Below are 14,677 nucleotides of genomic sequence, written 5' to 3' on the forward strand. Positions count from 1 at the left end.
TTATTGACTCTGTATTTGCCAAAAGAATGTAGGCCCACATACATTCCAGGCAGTCAGACCTTATTTATAAATATACCACACTGGAACTTTATATAATAGCCTTTCTATCATCGAATTGTGAGGTTATATTGTCAACTGTTCAGCCACTCAAACCCTTCTGGTCTCATTCCATAATGGTCACAATCCAGATCTGAATTCAGGTCTTTCCATGGCCTTAACAACTGCTTCAGTCTTTGCACAGGCATCTATAATCCAATCTTCGTAGCACACATATAGCTGTACGCATTGTGCATGCTACCAGGTTAACCATTAGACCTTAAAGTAAAGAGCTAAGTATGTTTTTCCAGGACTGGAGCTCTAGTTTGCACTATGTTCCTTGCATGTGCTGCAAATAATGGAGATAAGTGAGTGGAATTTTCAAATATCTTTGAATTACTCCTCTCAGTTATAAACAGCAAGAAAGAAAGAGTAAGAAGATATACACATACACGTAGCCACATGTATGCAAATAGAAAAGACTAGATATATCATTTCCATATACTCCAAAATCTTGAAACAAATCCAAAAAAGCTTACCCTTGCCAACGTCAGGGTTCCTTGTTTACACACACTGCAGCGGACCCTCAGTTTCCCAGGCTTCACAGCTTGGCAGAAATTTTTGCAAAATACATAAAAACTGTTGTAACTAGCTGCACCTGTGAGGAGGAAAACAAACAAACAAAAAACAACCACTTTTGATGTATACTGAAAATCAGTAACAAACTGTTACAAAATGTTTCTATTTGATTCTATAAGTGAAAAGTTAAAATTATTTTAAATTCTGAAGACAGCATTGTGAAAATCTTATTTTGCCTGGTCTAGTTCTTAACACCCTCTGGTAATTTGTTCAATAGTTACAGGTGGACTACACTGTACTTCCTAGAAATTTCATCCTGTCTACAGTTCGAGTTTTCCATAGACAGGCACTAACTGTAATCTTTGGCAAGTGATATATATGGGACTAATTACCCCAGCTCTCCATAATTTGCATCTTACTTCTGGTCTAAAATTGTTTAGCTTTTTGAGCTATTTTAGGTTTTTGAGATCAAATTGCATGAAAATTTCTTTGGATGAAGTTTAAAAAATGAGTTTGACTGATATCAGAGAAAAAGACCCCAAATATTTAATTTAGCAAATTTACTGGAAACCATTTCTTTATTCTTGCTGGCAGCCATGTAACCTAGAGAAGTCTGTAAACTGCTGCCAAGACATTAGGCCAAATAAATTTTCAAGGAAAATGAAATGAAATTCATTCTATTCTGTGAAACGATGGAACAGAATGTGATATGCAGAGAACTGTGAAAGCCCAGGGCATTGCTGCAAGGAATTATAGAATCCCTTGTCTGTCTCAAACACTGTTAATGCCACAGAAGGGATTCGCCCTAAGATGTGCTAGCCACCAAAGCAACAACTTGAGATAAGCACAAAAGAGATGACTTTGTGCAAATTCCAAGCCTGGTGGAGTCAGGTCACATCGTGATTAACATATCTAAACAAAAATCCCTGCTGTGGCAAACTGCATATACACATCACTGGTTAAAGATGCCCAGGACAAGTGGTATCTGCAACCACCAAACCCCCACCCCAAGGAAGCATGCAAGTGGAGCAATGTCCAGCCTCACTTCACATTCAAATGGAGGCACACCCATCCTCGCTTTGCATGGAAATTCGGAATATGCCTCCACGAATACCTGGAATTTGGACTGTATAAGGGTTGTACGCCCAGATGAGCAACAGGAGACCCCCACCACCAGAAGAATGCTTCAGGACCTCCACCATCAAGAAGCCCAGGGTGAAGATGGACCAACAGGATCCACAGGTGGTGACTGTCTTTCCCTCTCTCTCTCTCTCTCTCTCTCTCTCTCTCTCTCTGTCTCTCTCTCCCTACTTTCTTCTCTATGCCACAGAAGGGATTCGCCCTAAGATGTGCTAGCCACCAAAGCAACAACTTGAGATAAGCACAAAAGAGATGACTTTGTGCAAATTCCAAGCCTGGTGGAGTCAGGTCACATCGTGATTAACTTAACATATCTAAAATCCCTGCTGTGGCAAACTGCATATACACATCACTGGTTAAAGATGCCCAGGACAAGTGGTATCTGCAACCACCAAACCCCCACCCCAAGGAAGCATGCAAGTGGAGCAATGTCCAGCCTCACTTCACATTCAAATGGAGGCACACCCATCCTCGCTTTGCATGGAAATTCGGAATATGCCTCCACGAATACCTGGAATTTGGACTGTATAAGGGTTGTACGCCCAGATGAGCAACAGTAAAGATGCCCAGGACAAGTGGTATCTGCAACCACCAAACCCCCACCCCAAGGAAGCATGCAAGTGGAGCAATGTCCAGCCTCACTTCACATTCAAATGGAGGCACACCCATCCTCGCTTTGCATGGAAATTCGGAATATGCCTCCACGAATACCTGGAATTTGGACTGTATAAGGGTTGTACGCCCAGATGAGCAACAGGAGACCCCCACCACCAGAAGAATGCTTCAGGACCTCCACCATCAAGAAGCCCAGGGTGAAGATGGACCAACAGGATCCACAGGTGGTGACTGTCTTTCCCTCTCTCTCTCTCTCTCTCTCTCTCTCTCTCTCTCTCTCTCTCTCTCTTTCCTTCTCTCTCTTCCTCTCCCTCTCGGTCTCTCACTCATTTTCCCCCTGCTAGTTCCTATTTCTTTCTAACTCTCTACCTCACATTTACAGTTATAATCAAATAAACTCTTATTATTATATTCTTAACGAATTATTGACTTTTGGCATATGGTCTCGTTTACACCTTAATTTGGGCAGAGGCACCTCTCACAAATCAGATCTTAACAAATGCTACTTCTATTCCTTAGAAAATGTTGGAGTATCCATGGCATGGTTTTAATGTAGACCAGACATCTCCAATGTTCAGAGACTAAAACTTACTATCACAAGTTGAACTCAGACCAGAAAATTTTTTAATCTCAAGAATGGATTTTACCCATTAACACCGGTAAACTTCAGAATCAGTAGTGGTCCCTTAGAAATCAGTTTTTCACTATCTTCCTCCCCATTCTCATATTTCTTCCTACATTCATCAGCAATATAATTTTTATATACAGTTGAATCCTAACACATTACCACAGAAAATATGATCTAGAATAACATATTTAAACATGGTTGACTTGCTTAATTTTTACATGTCCGTCCCTGGGTTCTGTCAATGCAAAATGCCTAGCAATTTCTTGTTACAGCTGTTCATAGGTGTCCTAACATAAACGTGCAACTCATTTCCAGATTTCAATCTCAGACAACCATGTCATCCAAAACGTTTTTTTTTCTAAGAAAAAAGATGTAGATGTCTACAAAGAAGATACACAGTGCTGAAAGAAGGAGTTTTGTAACAGTTTTTCAATTTTTCAGAAATGTAAGATATGAAAGAGTACATCAGTGGTGTATCCAATACTAATTTTAGTTAACTGATCTATCAAGTATTTTCACTACGCTTCCCTGGATAATATTAATCACCATAGCAGAACATAAAGCATAACAGACTTTAAAATGAATTCAGGTTTTGTGGAAAACTGACACACATTCATACACTCACATACATGCAAACTTTCCACATGAAGAAGTACCACCCAAAAGGCTGAGAGTACACTTCTGAAATCAGTCTAAAACACAGCTCTGAGATTAAAATAGCTCAAATAAAGACAGGACAGGCTTATGCTGAACTATTTAGTATACAGTACAATGTTGGGACATGAACCTTAAATAAGATTTCGCATGACGCACCAAACAATAGGACTGAGAGCACATCTGGATTAGACTGGATTTGACCTAGAATTCACAACAAAAAATCTAAACTACAGTATTGTAGATGAGGAGGACTACACTTAAAAATTACTAGATTTTACTTTTGGCAGTTCCTTTATGCAAGATCAGCAGATCAATCAATAAAACAAAAGGGCAGTCCCCCTTTAGCACAATTCAAAGGAAATACTACATGATTTAAGTAAGCAAGAATGCTATTGCTAGTAGAGGCCCACAATAAACAAGATCATTTCAGTCACTTACTCATGACTTGGTCTAAAGTGCAGGAAGTGTGACCAGAGCCTGTTACCTATTTTAGTGTCACCAGTCCTCTCCCATTGCTCCAGTTTCTTATATGGGCTGTCTAATGGGACTAATGAAAATGCTGCTTCTCTCCATATATAGCAGCACTTATCCTGAGTAGTTCTGTGATGCCACTGCTCACAGTTCTATCCTCCAGAAGGATTCCTGCCATGACACTTACAAAACCTTTCCAGTTAAACAGGGCCATTGCATTGAGTACATGAGCCCTTACAGCCTATAATACCCTATTAATTGCCTGATGCCTTTTTGATCCAGTCCTCTATTCCCCAGTATCTTGTGTCCTTGTCTCACATTTTACACCAAGTTTATTTCAAGCATTAAACTACTTGAGGCAGGAATCATGCTCTCTGCCTGCTTTGTGTTCTAAGCTCATTCCATCTGGACCCAAAGATAAAATTATATTATTGATAATACTCTGCAAAATATTCACAGTATAGGATAGTGTAGCATAAATCAGCATGACTGAATACTGCATTAAAAAAATAGTAGTCACAGGAGAGGCCTAAAATAAGACATATTGCTGATTTACTATAGAGGATAAATTTTATGTATTAGCTTGATATTTACTCTGTGCAAAAACAGACTACATTAGCTCCATATTCATTTTTCTGAGCACTTTCAATTTTGTTTTCCTTTTTCATGAATATAAAAAGTCCCCCCAAATACATCCCCTATGCACAAATTTGAAACACAAGAAACAAATTTATAATATAATGGGTTGGAGCAGTTAAGCAGCACAGATCTATTCAGAGACACAGAATAATTTTTGCAATGTGTGCTATAGCAAGGAAGCTGGAAAGGCACATGACAAGAGGAATGCCCTGATTTTAGAAGGAATATGTTAAAGGGAGATTCTCAGCAATCCAATCACTATTTTATGCAGACGGACTGACCACATTCTCACAAAGTGCAGTAACATCAATGTGTGTGTCCTGAGCAGCATCACCAAGTGAAACAAAGCCTGAATTACAAACAAATGCTGAAGGTCAGATTGCAGTATGGAACTGATGGCCAGCATTAAACTCTTTACTAAAGTGTTCATGTCACTGACTACATCAGCATGGCCCATGACTGAGTCTGCATCCCCTTGAGCCCCAATTCAGAGGGGAACTGAAAGAAACAGGAACAAGGAAATCTGATGTATGCACCACCTCTGGCATATCAGTATTAATCAAAAAATGTAACTATGGCACTGTGCCAGTAGGCACTAAAACTGCTGCAGAACCGACCTTAGAACTCCATCTTTCCTCATCCAATCATGGTCTATAAGCTTTCATAAAAGTTTTCAATTGTATTTTATAATATTGGCACTCAGCAAGAATGAGCAGACACAGCAAATTACAAATTTTAAAAAAGTGGAAGTCCCTTTAGAAATGCTGATTCTGATGCTGAATGTAAGCATTAACACCATAAATAAATAAAATTATAACTAGTAGTGTCCTTTGCATCTACATATATTGGTGAGCTCAGGAAGACTGAAGGAAAAGCAAATGTGCTGTATTTGCATTTATTCTTTTCTGAGAAGGTAAAGTCTCAGCAAACATAATCTTCAGGTCCATATTCCAAATAATTATTGGTAGGGCAAGGTTCCCACAATAATCTCTTTTGACCATCAGTGATTCATCCAGTGGTCTGGACACTCTTTTCTAGCTTTCCTACACCAGCTGATACATCAGCATGTCTTTTGAGAAGCCATTTACTTTGAGTCCCTTATTCTTAATGATAGTAATTTTATTATCCTTGAAAGAGTTCTCATTTTTTTGACAAATGTTTTACTGTATTTATATATATATATATTTATGTATTTTTTATTTATTGCAATCCCCTCTTCATAAGCTACTAAGCAAGTATTTTTCCCTGCTATGTCCATGTCAGGCTTAGTTGTCTGTGGCCAAGAGGGTCTAAGTTCTAGGTCCTTAGCTCAGCTTCTAAGGAAATTACCAAGTCATAAGAAAGAGCTGTGGCAAAGTTTGTAGAAGAATAAAAGCAAAATGACAGAGTGAAAGGGTTGTGGAGATGGAGTCACTGGGCCAAGGATTCAAGGGGGAAAAGTACCAATATGGGTAGTTATAAAATCTCAATAGAAAAAAATGAGGGAGTTATTTGAGCTGATGCAGCATGTTGAGAGCTTACAGTTTAATGATCCAAGATACACAGATGGCAGGTTTCATGTATTCTCATTGGTCTCCATTAAAATCTTTTTCAATATTTTTGTCATGAATTCAGATTCTGCTTTTCTCTAGTGTATTTTCTGTATTAGCTATTTGTTGATGTAGATCTTCAAATTAGGCATAGAAAAGAAATTAAGTAGGTTTGAATATGCCACACTGCAGGTTGTGTAAGATTGGACCAACTGTTTCCTCTTGTTTAGTTATAGAGAAGTATGCAACAAATTACCCAAACCTGAATATTAGAAGTCTGAGATTGAATTTCCCTAGATAAAAAGCAGGGAGTGGGTCTGATTGATAAGTAAAATCTGTCGTCCCACTTTCAAAAGCAATTTATTGATCATTTTATACCTTCAACATTTCTAGCAAGTTTTAAACAATGTATATTTATCTGGGACCAGGATAATATGTATGGCTAATATGTATGATGATTATCTCTGTACTTACATATGTGTATTATATATATAGTAAATGTATGAGGCGCAAACTTTGTGGGTGCAAAAGTTTTAGAAGTTTAATAAGAATTCAGGAAACAAGCCCTGTTTTGCAGTTCCACTCTCAAATATTATCATATAAAGCCATTTATTACGGGTTAGTTTTCGTAAAATGTTTGATGGTTTGTTTTCTCTATCAAGTTCATTTAATCATCATGCTTCTGCTGGCCAAAAAAATGTATGAAGGTATGAATGCAAAAGGCTGCTCATTTATGATCTGTGTTGGGACCTGTTTCTCATCCCAGTGAGACACGCTATCTCTTTTCTACCACTTCAAAGCTTATTTCCTCACAAATATCCCATAAAAAAAAAAGTCTTAAAATTGTTCTCTCCTTTTAGTGTTTTATATAAAACAGAGAAAGTAGCTTTTTCTGATGTGCATCCCAGTGTTTTGTACTGTCTCCCCATTTAGGTTTTTAAGCTTCTTACGTTACCTCCTTTTTTTCTGTGTTGTTAGTGATGACCATGCTGTGGGAGCTTTGTACATGTTAGTGATAGCACAGACCAATTATTTTGATATACATGGCTAGTTAATGAGAAAACATTAGTCATAATGATTATAGACCTTATCCTGAAATCTCTAATCAGTCAAAATACCCATTATCATCTATACAACTGTTTAAGTGAATAAAATCTGAATAGGGATATTAGTAGCTAACCTACTGTTTTTATTTGAACTGCATTTTCATATAGATGATAATGATTACTAAGTCTTTCCTATAACTCAGCTATATAAAAGAGGACACAGCTACAGGAAGTCTTTCAACAAATTGAAAACTACATAAAGCTAGCATTGTTTCAGATTCCATTATATTTTCATTTAGACTAGTTGTAATTTGTAAAATGTAGACTGACTGTCAGAGACCTCAGACTATTTTAGCAATTTTTGCCCACATAATGAAAAATACAGTTAGAAGTGAACAAAAAAAGGTGTTCTTCCAACTGTCTTCATTTTCAGGACTTTGCTTGATTCAACACAGTAAGAGGAAAAACACCTGCAGTATAAGTCTCAAGGTAGTGAAAATTTCCACTTAAACTAAATTGAAAAAAATAAAATGTGGAGGTTGCACTTCTGTGCCTAAAAAAAATAGAGAAATTACTTAAAAGGTCCCATTAACTTTCCAAAAATACAACTGGTATGTATTGCCCTTAAACCTTTCTTCTTTAATGACTCTTCTTTACCTGCAAAAATTTCACAGAGTACATAACTTTCCTCTTCAGACTCATATATGCAGACACATACATTTATAAAACTTTTCTACCTGTTCACAATTTTGCTAATTCTTTATGACACCTATCTAACTTAGACCATGAGAATGGCATTTATTTGACAGTTAGATTAATTTAAACTTATTGTGCTGTATTCTAGTGACAAAAATTGATACTATTATCTGATTCAATTCATCCTAAAGTAGACATAAAAAGATACAAACACATCAGATAAATTGTGTCTATAAGGGTCTATTTCTCTCTGTTGTGGGGATTTTTAACCACTAAGTCCAGTAGAAAAACCTACATTGCAAACTTCTAAAATTAGTTTAGATGAATCCCACTTGGTGATGCTGTGCACAAGAACTCATGACAAAGAGTTCCAGTATTTTGAAATATGGATAACAATATGAAATAGGCTAAGCCTGGAAAAAGACCCAGAAAACAAAAAAACCCAGTTCTTTTTCTTGAGACTCAGATTTAATTTGCAGAATGTCTATGGATCTCACATAATAAAGTACACAGAAGACACAGATACATAGAAAAAAATAATGGATTTGTCACTGTACCGAGGGCAAAAAAGTTAAGAAGAGTTGAAATTTGGCTGAAGAGGGTGTAATGCCTATGTAAGAGGTGGAGTATCAGAAATACTTGACAAAGCCAATGGCACACAATTATCTTTGTAAGTGCTTTCCTTCTCAGTAAAAATATTTTGAGTGAAAAAAACAACCAGGAGACTTCCATGAATTAAAAATAAAATGCAAAAAGCACAGCATTTGATCTATTTTAAATTCCTGGAAATTTGAATGGGGTAGGGAAAAAAGTTTATTAGACTTTCAATCATTATCATGAAAGAATCTTCTGCTTCTCTTTCCTTAGCCCTGGTATCATTTACCATCCCTTTCTTTTATGTTTCACCCAAATCGTTCATTATCTTCTTACCTAGCTAACTTCTGCAATTGCCTTTTCCCCTTCTCATTCCCTTTCCTGACCTCTATATAAGCTTTGTCTTTCTCTTACTTCTTACAATATACTTTTCTCTGCTTCAGTTTGCTCTCTGATTTTTAGACAAAGGAGCAAAATTCAACATCAAAGCTAGCATAGTTTGTATTAACAATAAAGAGTTGTGCTGGTTTGGGCTGAAGTAGAGTTAACTTTCTTCATAGAGGCTAGTATGAGGCTATGTTTGGATTTTGTGCAGAACACAGAGTTGATAATGCAGAGATGTTGTTGTTATTGCTCAGCAGAGCTTACACAGAGTCAAGGCCTTTGCTGCTTTCCGTACTGCCACACTGGCAAGGGAGTTGGGGATGCATGGGAGATTGGGAGGAGACACAGCTGGGACAAGTGACCCAAACTGACCAAAGGGATATTCCATACCATAGGACATCATGCTCAGTGTATAAGGTGGGAGGAAGAAGGAGGAAGGGGAGACATCTGGAGTGATGGTGTTTGTCTTCCCAAAGTACTGTTACGCGTGATGGGCCCTGCTCTCCTGGAGATGGCTAAACACCTCCTGCCCATGGGAAGCAGTGAATTAATTCCTTGTTTTGCTTTGCTTGTGTGTGCAGCTTTTGCTTTATCTATTAAACTGTCTTTATCTCAACCCATGAGCTTTTCTAGCATTTACCTTTCTGATTCTCTCTCCCATCCTGTTAATGGGGGAGTGTGTGAGTGGCTGCGTGGCTCTTGGTTGCTATCTGGGGTTAAACCATGACAGGAATCAAGGCAGAAAAAAAGAGAAATAACTGGAAAGATTCTGTCAGACAACAAAACATGGAATAAAAAAAGAAGAAAACCAGACAATTTCATTAAACTGCTGAAAGCTTGGCAAATAATACATGGAAGAAAAACAGTGATACTTTGAACATCAACAAAGTGTTCAAGACTAAAGCATATCACAAAATCTCCCTGAAAATATAGTCCTTGTGCATGAGGAAACCACTATGCACCAACCATAACATCCCCCACAAGGCACCACCCTGATCTGCTTTTTGCATCATTGAAAGGACTGAGTGTGACCTGTGGTGATAACAACTGGCTAGAGTTGGCTTATTTGCAGTTGAATCCAGGGTCTTCTGTGTTTAAGCCTAAACATATGAAGGAAAGTGAAGATGCTCTAGAAAACTATGCATGGGTGGCACAGACCTTGCAATGTAAGCTCCAGTAAGAGCAGCAGATATACTTGAGCACAGTTTCAGCAAATAAACTAGGAAATGTTTAAAGATTAAACCAGTGGTCATCAAGAGGCTGATCCCAGGACAGCCAGAAAATCAATATATACATCCAGACACAAGCATACCTGAAAACTTAGCCCAAGCTAGTGAACCCACTGAGGATGGATGAGGTGAAGATCTCTGACAAAGCTTCCAGCAGCTTTCTCACACAGCTCTCTTCACCACTTAAACACCCAAGGAGGGAGGGAGGTTGAATAAGAAGTGACAGAACCTGTTGGTGCCTTCACACCAAAAAAGTGATATCCCAGAAAATAGTCATATTATGCCCTACAAGAAACGAAGTACACACAAATCATGGAAAGGATGAAAAAACCCCAAATCATCAGCTTCTTAATTGAGAATTCTCCATAAAAATCAGGAAAAATAATTAAAAGAAGCTATATTTAAATGCATAGAATGCATGCCTGCATTTGCAAATTGAAGATGAAAGAGTATCAGCTTATTTATAGTTTCAAATATATGACATTTCACAGAGGCACATCCCCACAGGAGGTCATACCTGATTTTGGCAACCAACTTTTTGACAATTCAGAATGCAAAATTCAAATTTGCATTCTCTCTTTAGAAGTTTTATTCCTACTGTTAGAGTACAATCATAATATCTAATTAAATATGCCTCTTTTGACTGAAAGATCCAAAAACCAGCATACCCTGAATCAAAATAATGGCTATTACTACTGATCTGCTTCTCTGAATTAGCCCTCTAATTACTTCCAGTGTCCCAAAAACCCAGCTCTACATAACTAATGATGTCCAGATATAAGTAAGCTAAAGTATCAATAGTAATGACAACTATGAAAGGCTGGTAACAAGCAGCAAGAACAGCATTGCTGTTAGCTTTACTACAGAGTCTGCTACCATACTACAAAACATGCTGGAAAATTTTGTTTTTCAGAGCACCCAAGGAATAAATAATGAGGTAGCAAAGCTTATGTAAGATAATTAATTTATTCAAGATACCAAAACTTTACCCCAGAAAGTGTTCAAGCCAGGTTGGATGGGGCTCTGAGCAGCCTGGTCTAGTGAAATGTGTCCCTGCCCATGGCAGGGGTGCTGGAACTCTTTAAGGACCCTTACAATGCAAATAATTCTATGATTAAAAGAGCTTCCTCAGCAGTCTTTTAATAGAAATTATGCAGTTACCGAATGAAAAGCAAAATTCTCTTGTGTTCAAATCAATGGTTAAAACACAGGAAATAAAGGTCAGGAATAAATGATCAGTTTTCTCAGTATAGTCCCAAAAGAAAACTGTGCTAGGACTTGAGTATTCACCATCAGTAGAGAGAATTGGAGAGTGAAATGACAAAATTCGCTAAGTATTAGAGATATACCTTGTATGAATATTAATGACAGATACAGCTTACTGAGAAATGAGTAACATTCTAGAAGTTTGAATGGAACTGAAAGATGGATATTTACTCTAAAATTTGGGTGCAAAGCCCAGCAGGAAAGGAGCTTATAACCAAACAGCTAATCCATTCTCCCACCACAATGTACAATATTGAGGGATAAATTAACAAATGATTTATCAAGGTTTTCATGTTTTGTTTACCCAAAGAAAGTTCCTAGCCTGAATGACTAAACATTGAAGAAACAGCATTATTTCATTATAAAGTAAAAGAAACTGAGAGAGTTTAACAAAACTTGTCTCTTTGCATATTATCCCTGTTTGGACACCACAGTAATCCTCTCTGCATCCTTCCAGATCTAGTGTATGTACTGCAGGTTCAGTAAGGTTTCAGATACTGGTTTCATGGACCTCCACCAGTGGTACAGGGACAAACACAAAAATGACATTGTCAGGTACATAGATAGTATTTGTAAGTCTATGCACACAACATCGGCCATCTTCAGAAGTTCTGGAGGTTACTGAAAAAAGTCATACTACAAAAATGTTATAATAATATTTCTGTTTATAACTGGTGCTCTACTTAAGGCTCTACTTAGAGACCTCTCGAAGTCAAAGCTATTGTTTTTCAGTTATACTGTACAAAACCATTTTGTATTTAAATAAACAAAATATGACAAGCAACTGCTTGTCTTACTCATGACTACTGGTAATGCTGCATGTTCTTTCCACTTCCTTAACAAGTGCTACATCGTTATTCTAACAGAAAAATGACTAGTGGAAATAGGACTGTCCACTAATGTACTAAACAACTGGCCAGCACTTTTATTCTAAGAAATATTTCAGTGTATAGCAAAATGTTGCACTATAACAGCATACCACAGAAGCTGTCTTTTCGATTGATCTTTGGTACTCCTTTTCATTCTCAATACCCTGCATGTCAGGCTCTTTACTCTTAAGCCCCCATAGAGATAGAATTTTAATGACTATTTACTTCTCTAGGAAATAATAGGGAGCTGGAAAATGGCTCAGGAAAGATGCATCTATAACTCAACTGATATAACTCTTTTCAATATAGACAGAAAATACCAGCACTGATACTTTCAAATGGAACTATTTAGTTTTCAAAACTTACTATTTAATGACATGGGTAACTTATTATTTCAGTAAAAGTAATATTTTAAGGAAGATGCTTAACTGCTTCTATAGAAGTAACAAGACCTATATTGATAGCCTTTCTCTTAAAGACTTGTCCAGAGAAATGGAAAACGTTGTGGGAAAATGGGACTTTACCATGCTGTATTGTCTCAATGTAATGGCATGGTCATTGCTTCACTTTCACATGATGCAATACCAGGACTATGTTGTGAAGAGTAGGAACAGATTTTAAGAAAAAACTCAACTTAGAATTTCACATGCTGTGTTCACATATGAAATGTTGGATATGTAGAAAGACTCTTTTCCTTTCAGAAGATGGTTTTGAAAATATAAACCTAAGTCAAGAGGTTTCTTCATCTCTTTAAACCATTCAGCAAAAGGGTTTGGGAAGAAGGAATGCAGGCTATTAATTCCAGGTTATTAAAACCAGCCCTAGGTATTTAAGCAATGGGCAGTAAACAGCAGCTTTTTAAAGGAACATGAACTAGAGTATTCAGTTCTGACACATGCAACAAGCTAAATTCCTCCCGTGGAGGAAGGAAAGCACAAAACAAAGTATTTCAAGGAAAAGAAGGAAATACAAAGAGAAAGACAGAGTGCACTTGTAATTGCACTCTAAGCTTAAAGCTTGAACCTCAAGGTCCTCTAGCTCTGCATTAACTAACAGAATTCCCCATCCACGGATTAGCTGAGAGGCAGCAAGATTCATCGCATTAAAGTTAAATGTGCAGAAAATGGAATCATAGTAATCCTCACTGACATGTTTACATGTACAGTCTGCTGAGCATCTACGTCTGTTATTTGATAAGAAGCATGGAAATAATAGCCTCAGACTTTGAAACAGTGATACAGACTAATCCTGGCCCTGCAACTCTTACAGATGCCTCAACACATCTGAAAATTCCCTGCAGTGAGGTGATGGTACCTACAATCTAGTAAGCTCCCTTGCTATGCTAAGATACATAATTCTACCTATGAAAACTTTGAGCTTCAGCTCAAAGCCATACAACACTGCCCTTTGGGGAGACCCAAAAAGACAGAAAACCTGTTGGTTTCATCATCTTTATAAACCACAGAAGAACACTATATTATCCAGGAGGAATTCAATAGCTTTTCTAGCAGAATGAATTAAGATAACATTCAAATACTTAAAATAACTCAAGATGAAGTTTCTTAGACTGTAAGTAGATATCTGTCACTATAACTCTTGATTACTCCCTTTTCTCTTAATGCAAACCTACGAGGAAGTGAGACAGCAGTAACATGTAGACCCTGTGGGCCTTCTCTGTAAGAAATGTTATCAATATACATCTGTTCATTGATCAATATATTTCCTGATTCATCAATAATTAGCTATTTTTTATACTATATGTGCAGTATCTTTAAATGTGACATCAGTATTAAATGTCCATTGCATTTTAGAGACTATATTGCACAGCAATTCCCAGACCAAGACTACTGTAAACAGACTCCTACTATCATTCTTTAAACTGTCAGTTTCGGAAACCATCCTCTGCCCCACATTAGCATTCCCTGCCACATGACCTGTTGAGAGTCCTCTCCTCACCAAGCTACATACAGTACATAGACTTAGCAGCTTGTTGTTACCTTATTTCTGACTACTGTGACAAAGAACCAGTGGCTGCCAGCTTAACTCTCAGTTGTTCCCATAGTGCCGTGTCAACCAATTAAGTAAATTGGTTTTAAAGAATGGTTTTATTGAAGTTAAACAGCAATAATTAAAGACTATTTTGTATATTCAACTTGAGAGGTACTTCATACCACTTAATCTCTACAAAAGCCAGTTCCCTTTCTCCCATCTCACATGAACTTCAGAAAGCTTTGTCTTTCTTTCCATACTGTATTTTTGATAGTTTGACAAACGTATGTGCTGGGGGGGGGGGGGGGGG

The 14,677-nt window shown here is 37.4% G+C and overlaps 1 protein-coding gene across 1 annotated transcript in view; it reads right to left on the minus strand.

Annotated features, from left to right (window-relative positions):
* Positions 1 to 575: 575 nt before the first annotated feature.
* Positions 576 to 14,677, minus strand: part of LOC103803075 (E3 ubiquitin-protein ligase parkin-like) — a gene marked incomplete at both ends in the record, with an annotated part of 123,645 nt that continues 109,543 nt past the window's right edge. Inside the window, one exon of the mRNA XM_009075612.1 lies at positions 576 to 694. Coding sequence (XP_009073860.1) covers positions 576 to 694 — 119 coding nt within the window. The remainder of the gene's footprint in view (positions 695 to 14,677) is intronic.

The sequence above is a fragment of the Acanthisitta chloris genome, unplaced genomic scaffold (genome assembly GCF_000695815.1).
Source record: "Acanthisitta chloris isolate BGI_N310 unplaced genomic scaffold, ASM69581v1 scaffold765, whole genome shotgun sequence".
Lineage (NCBI taxonomy): Eukaryota > Metazoa > Chordata > Aves > Passeriformes > Acanthisittidae > Acanthisitta > Acanthisitta chloris.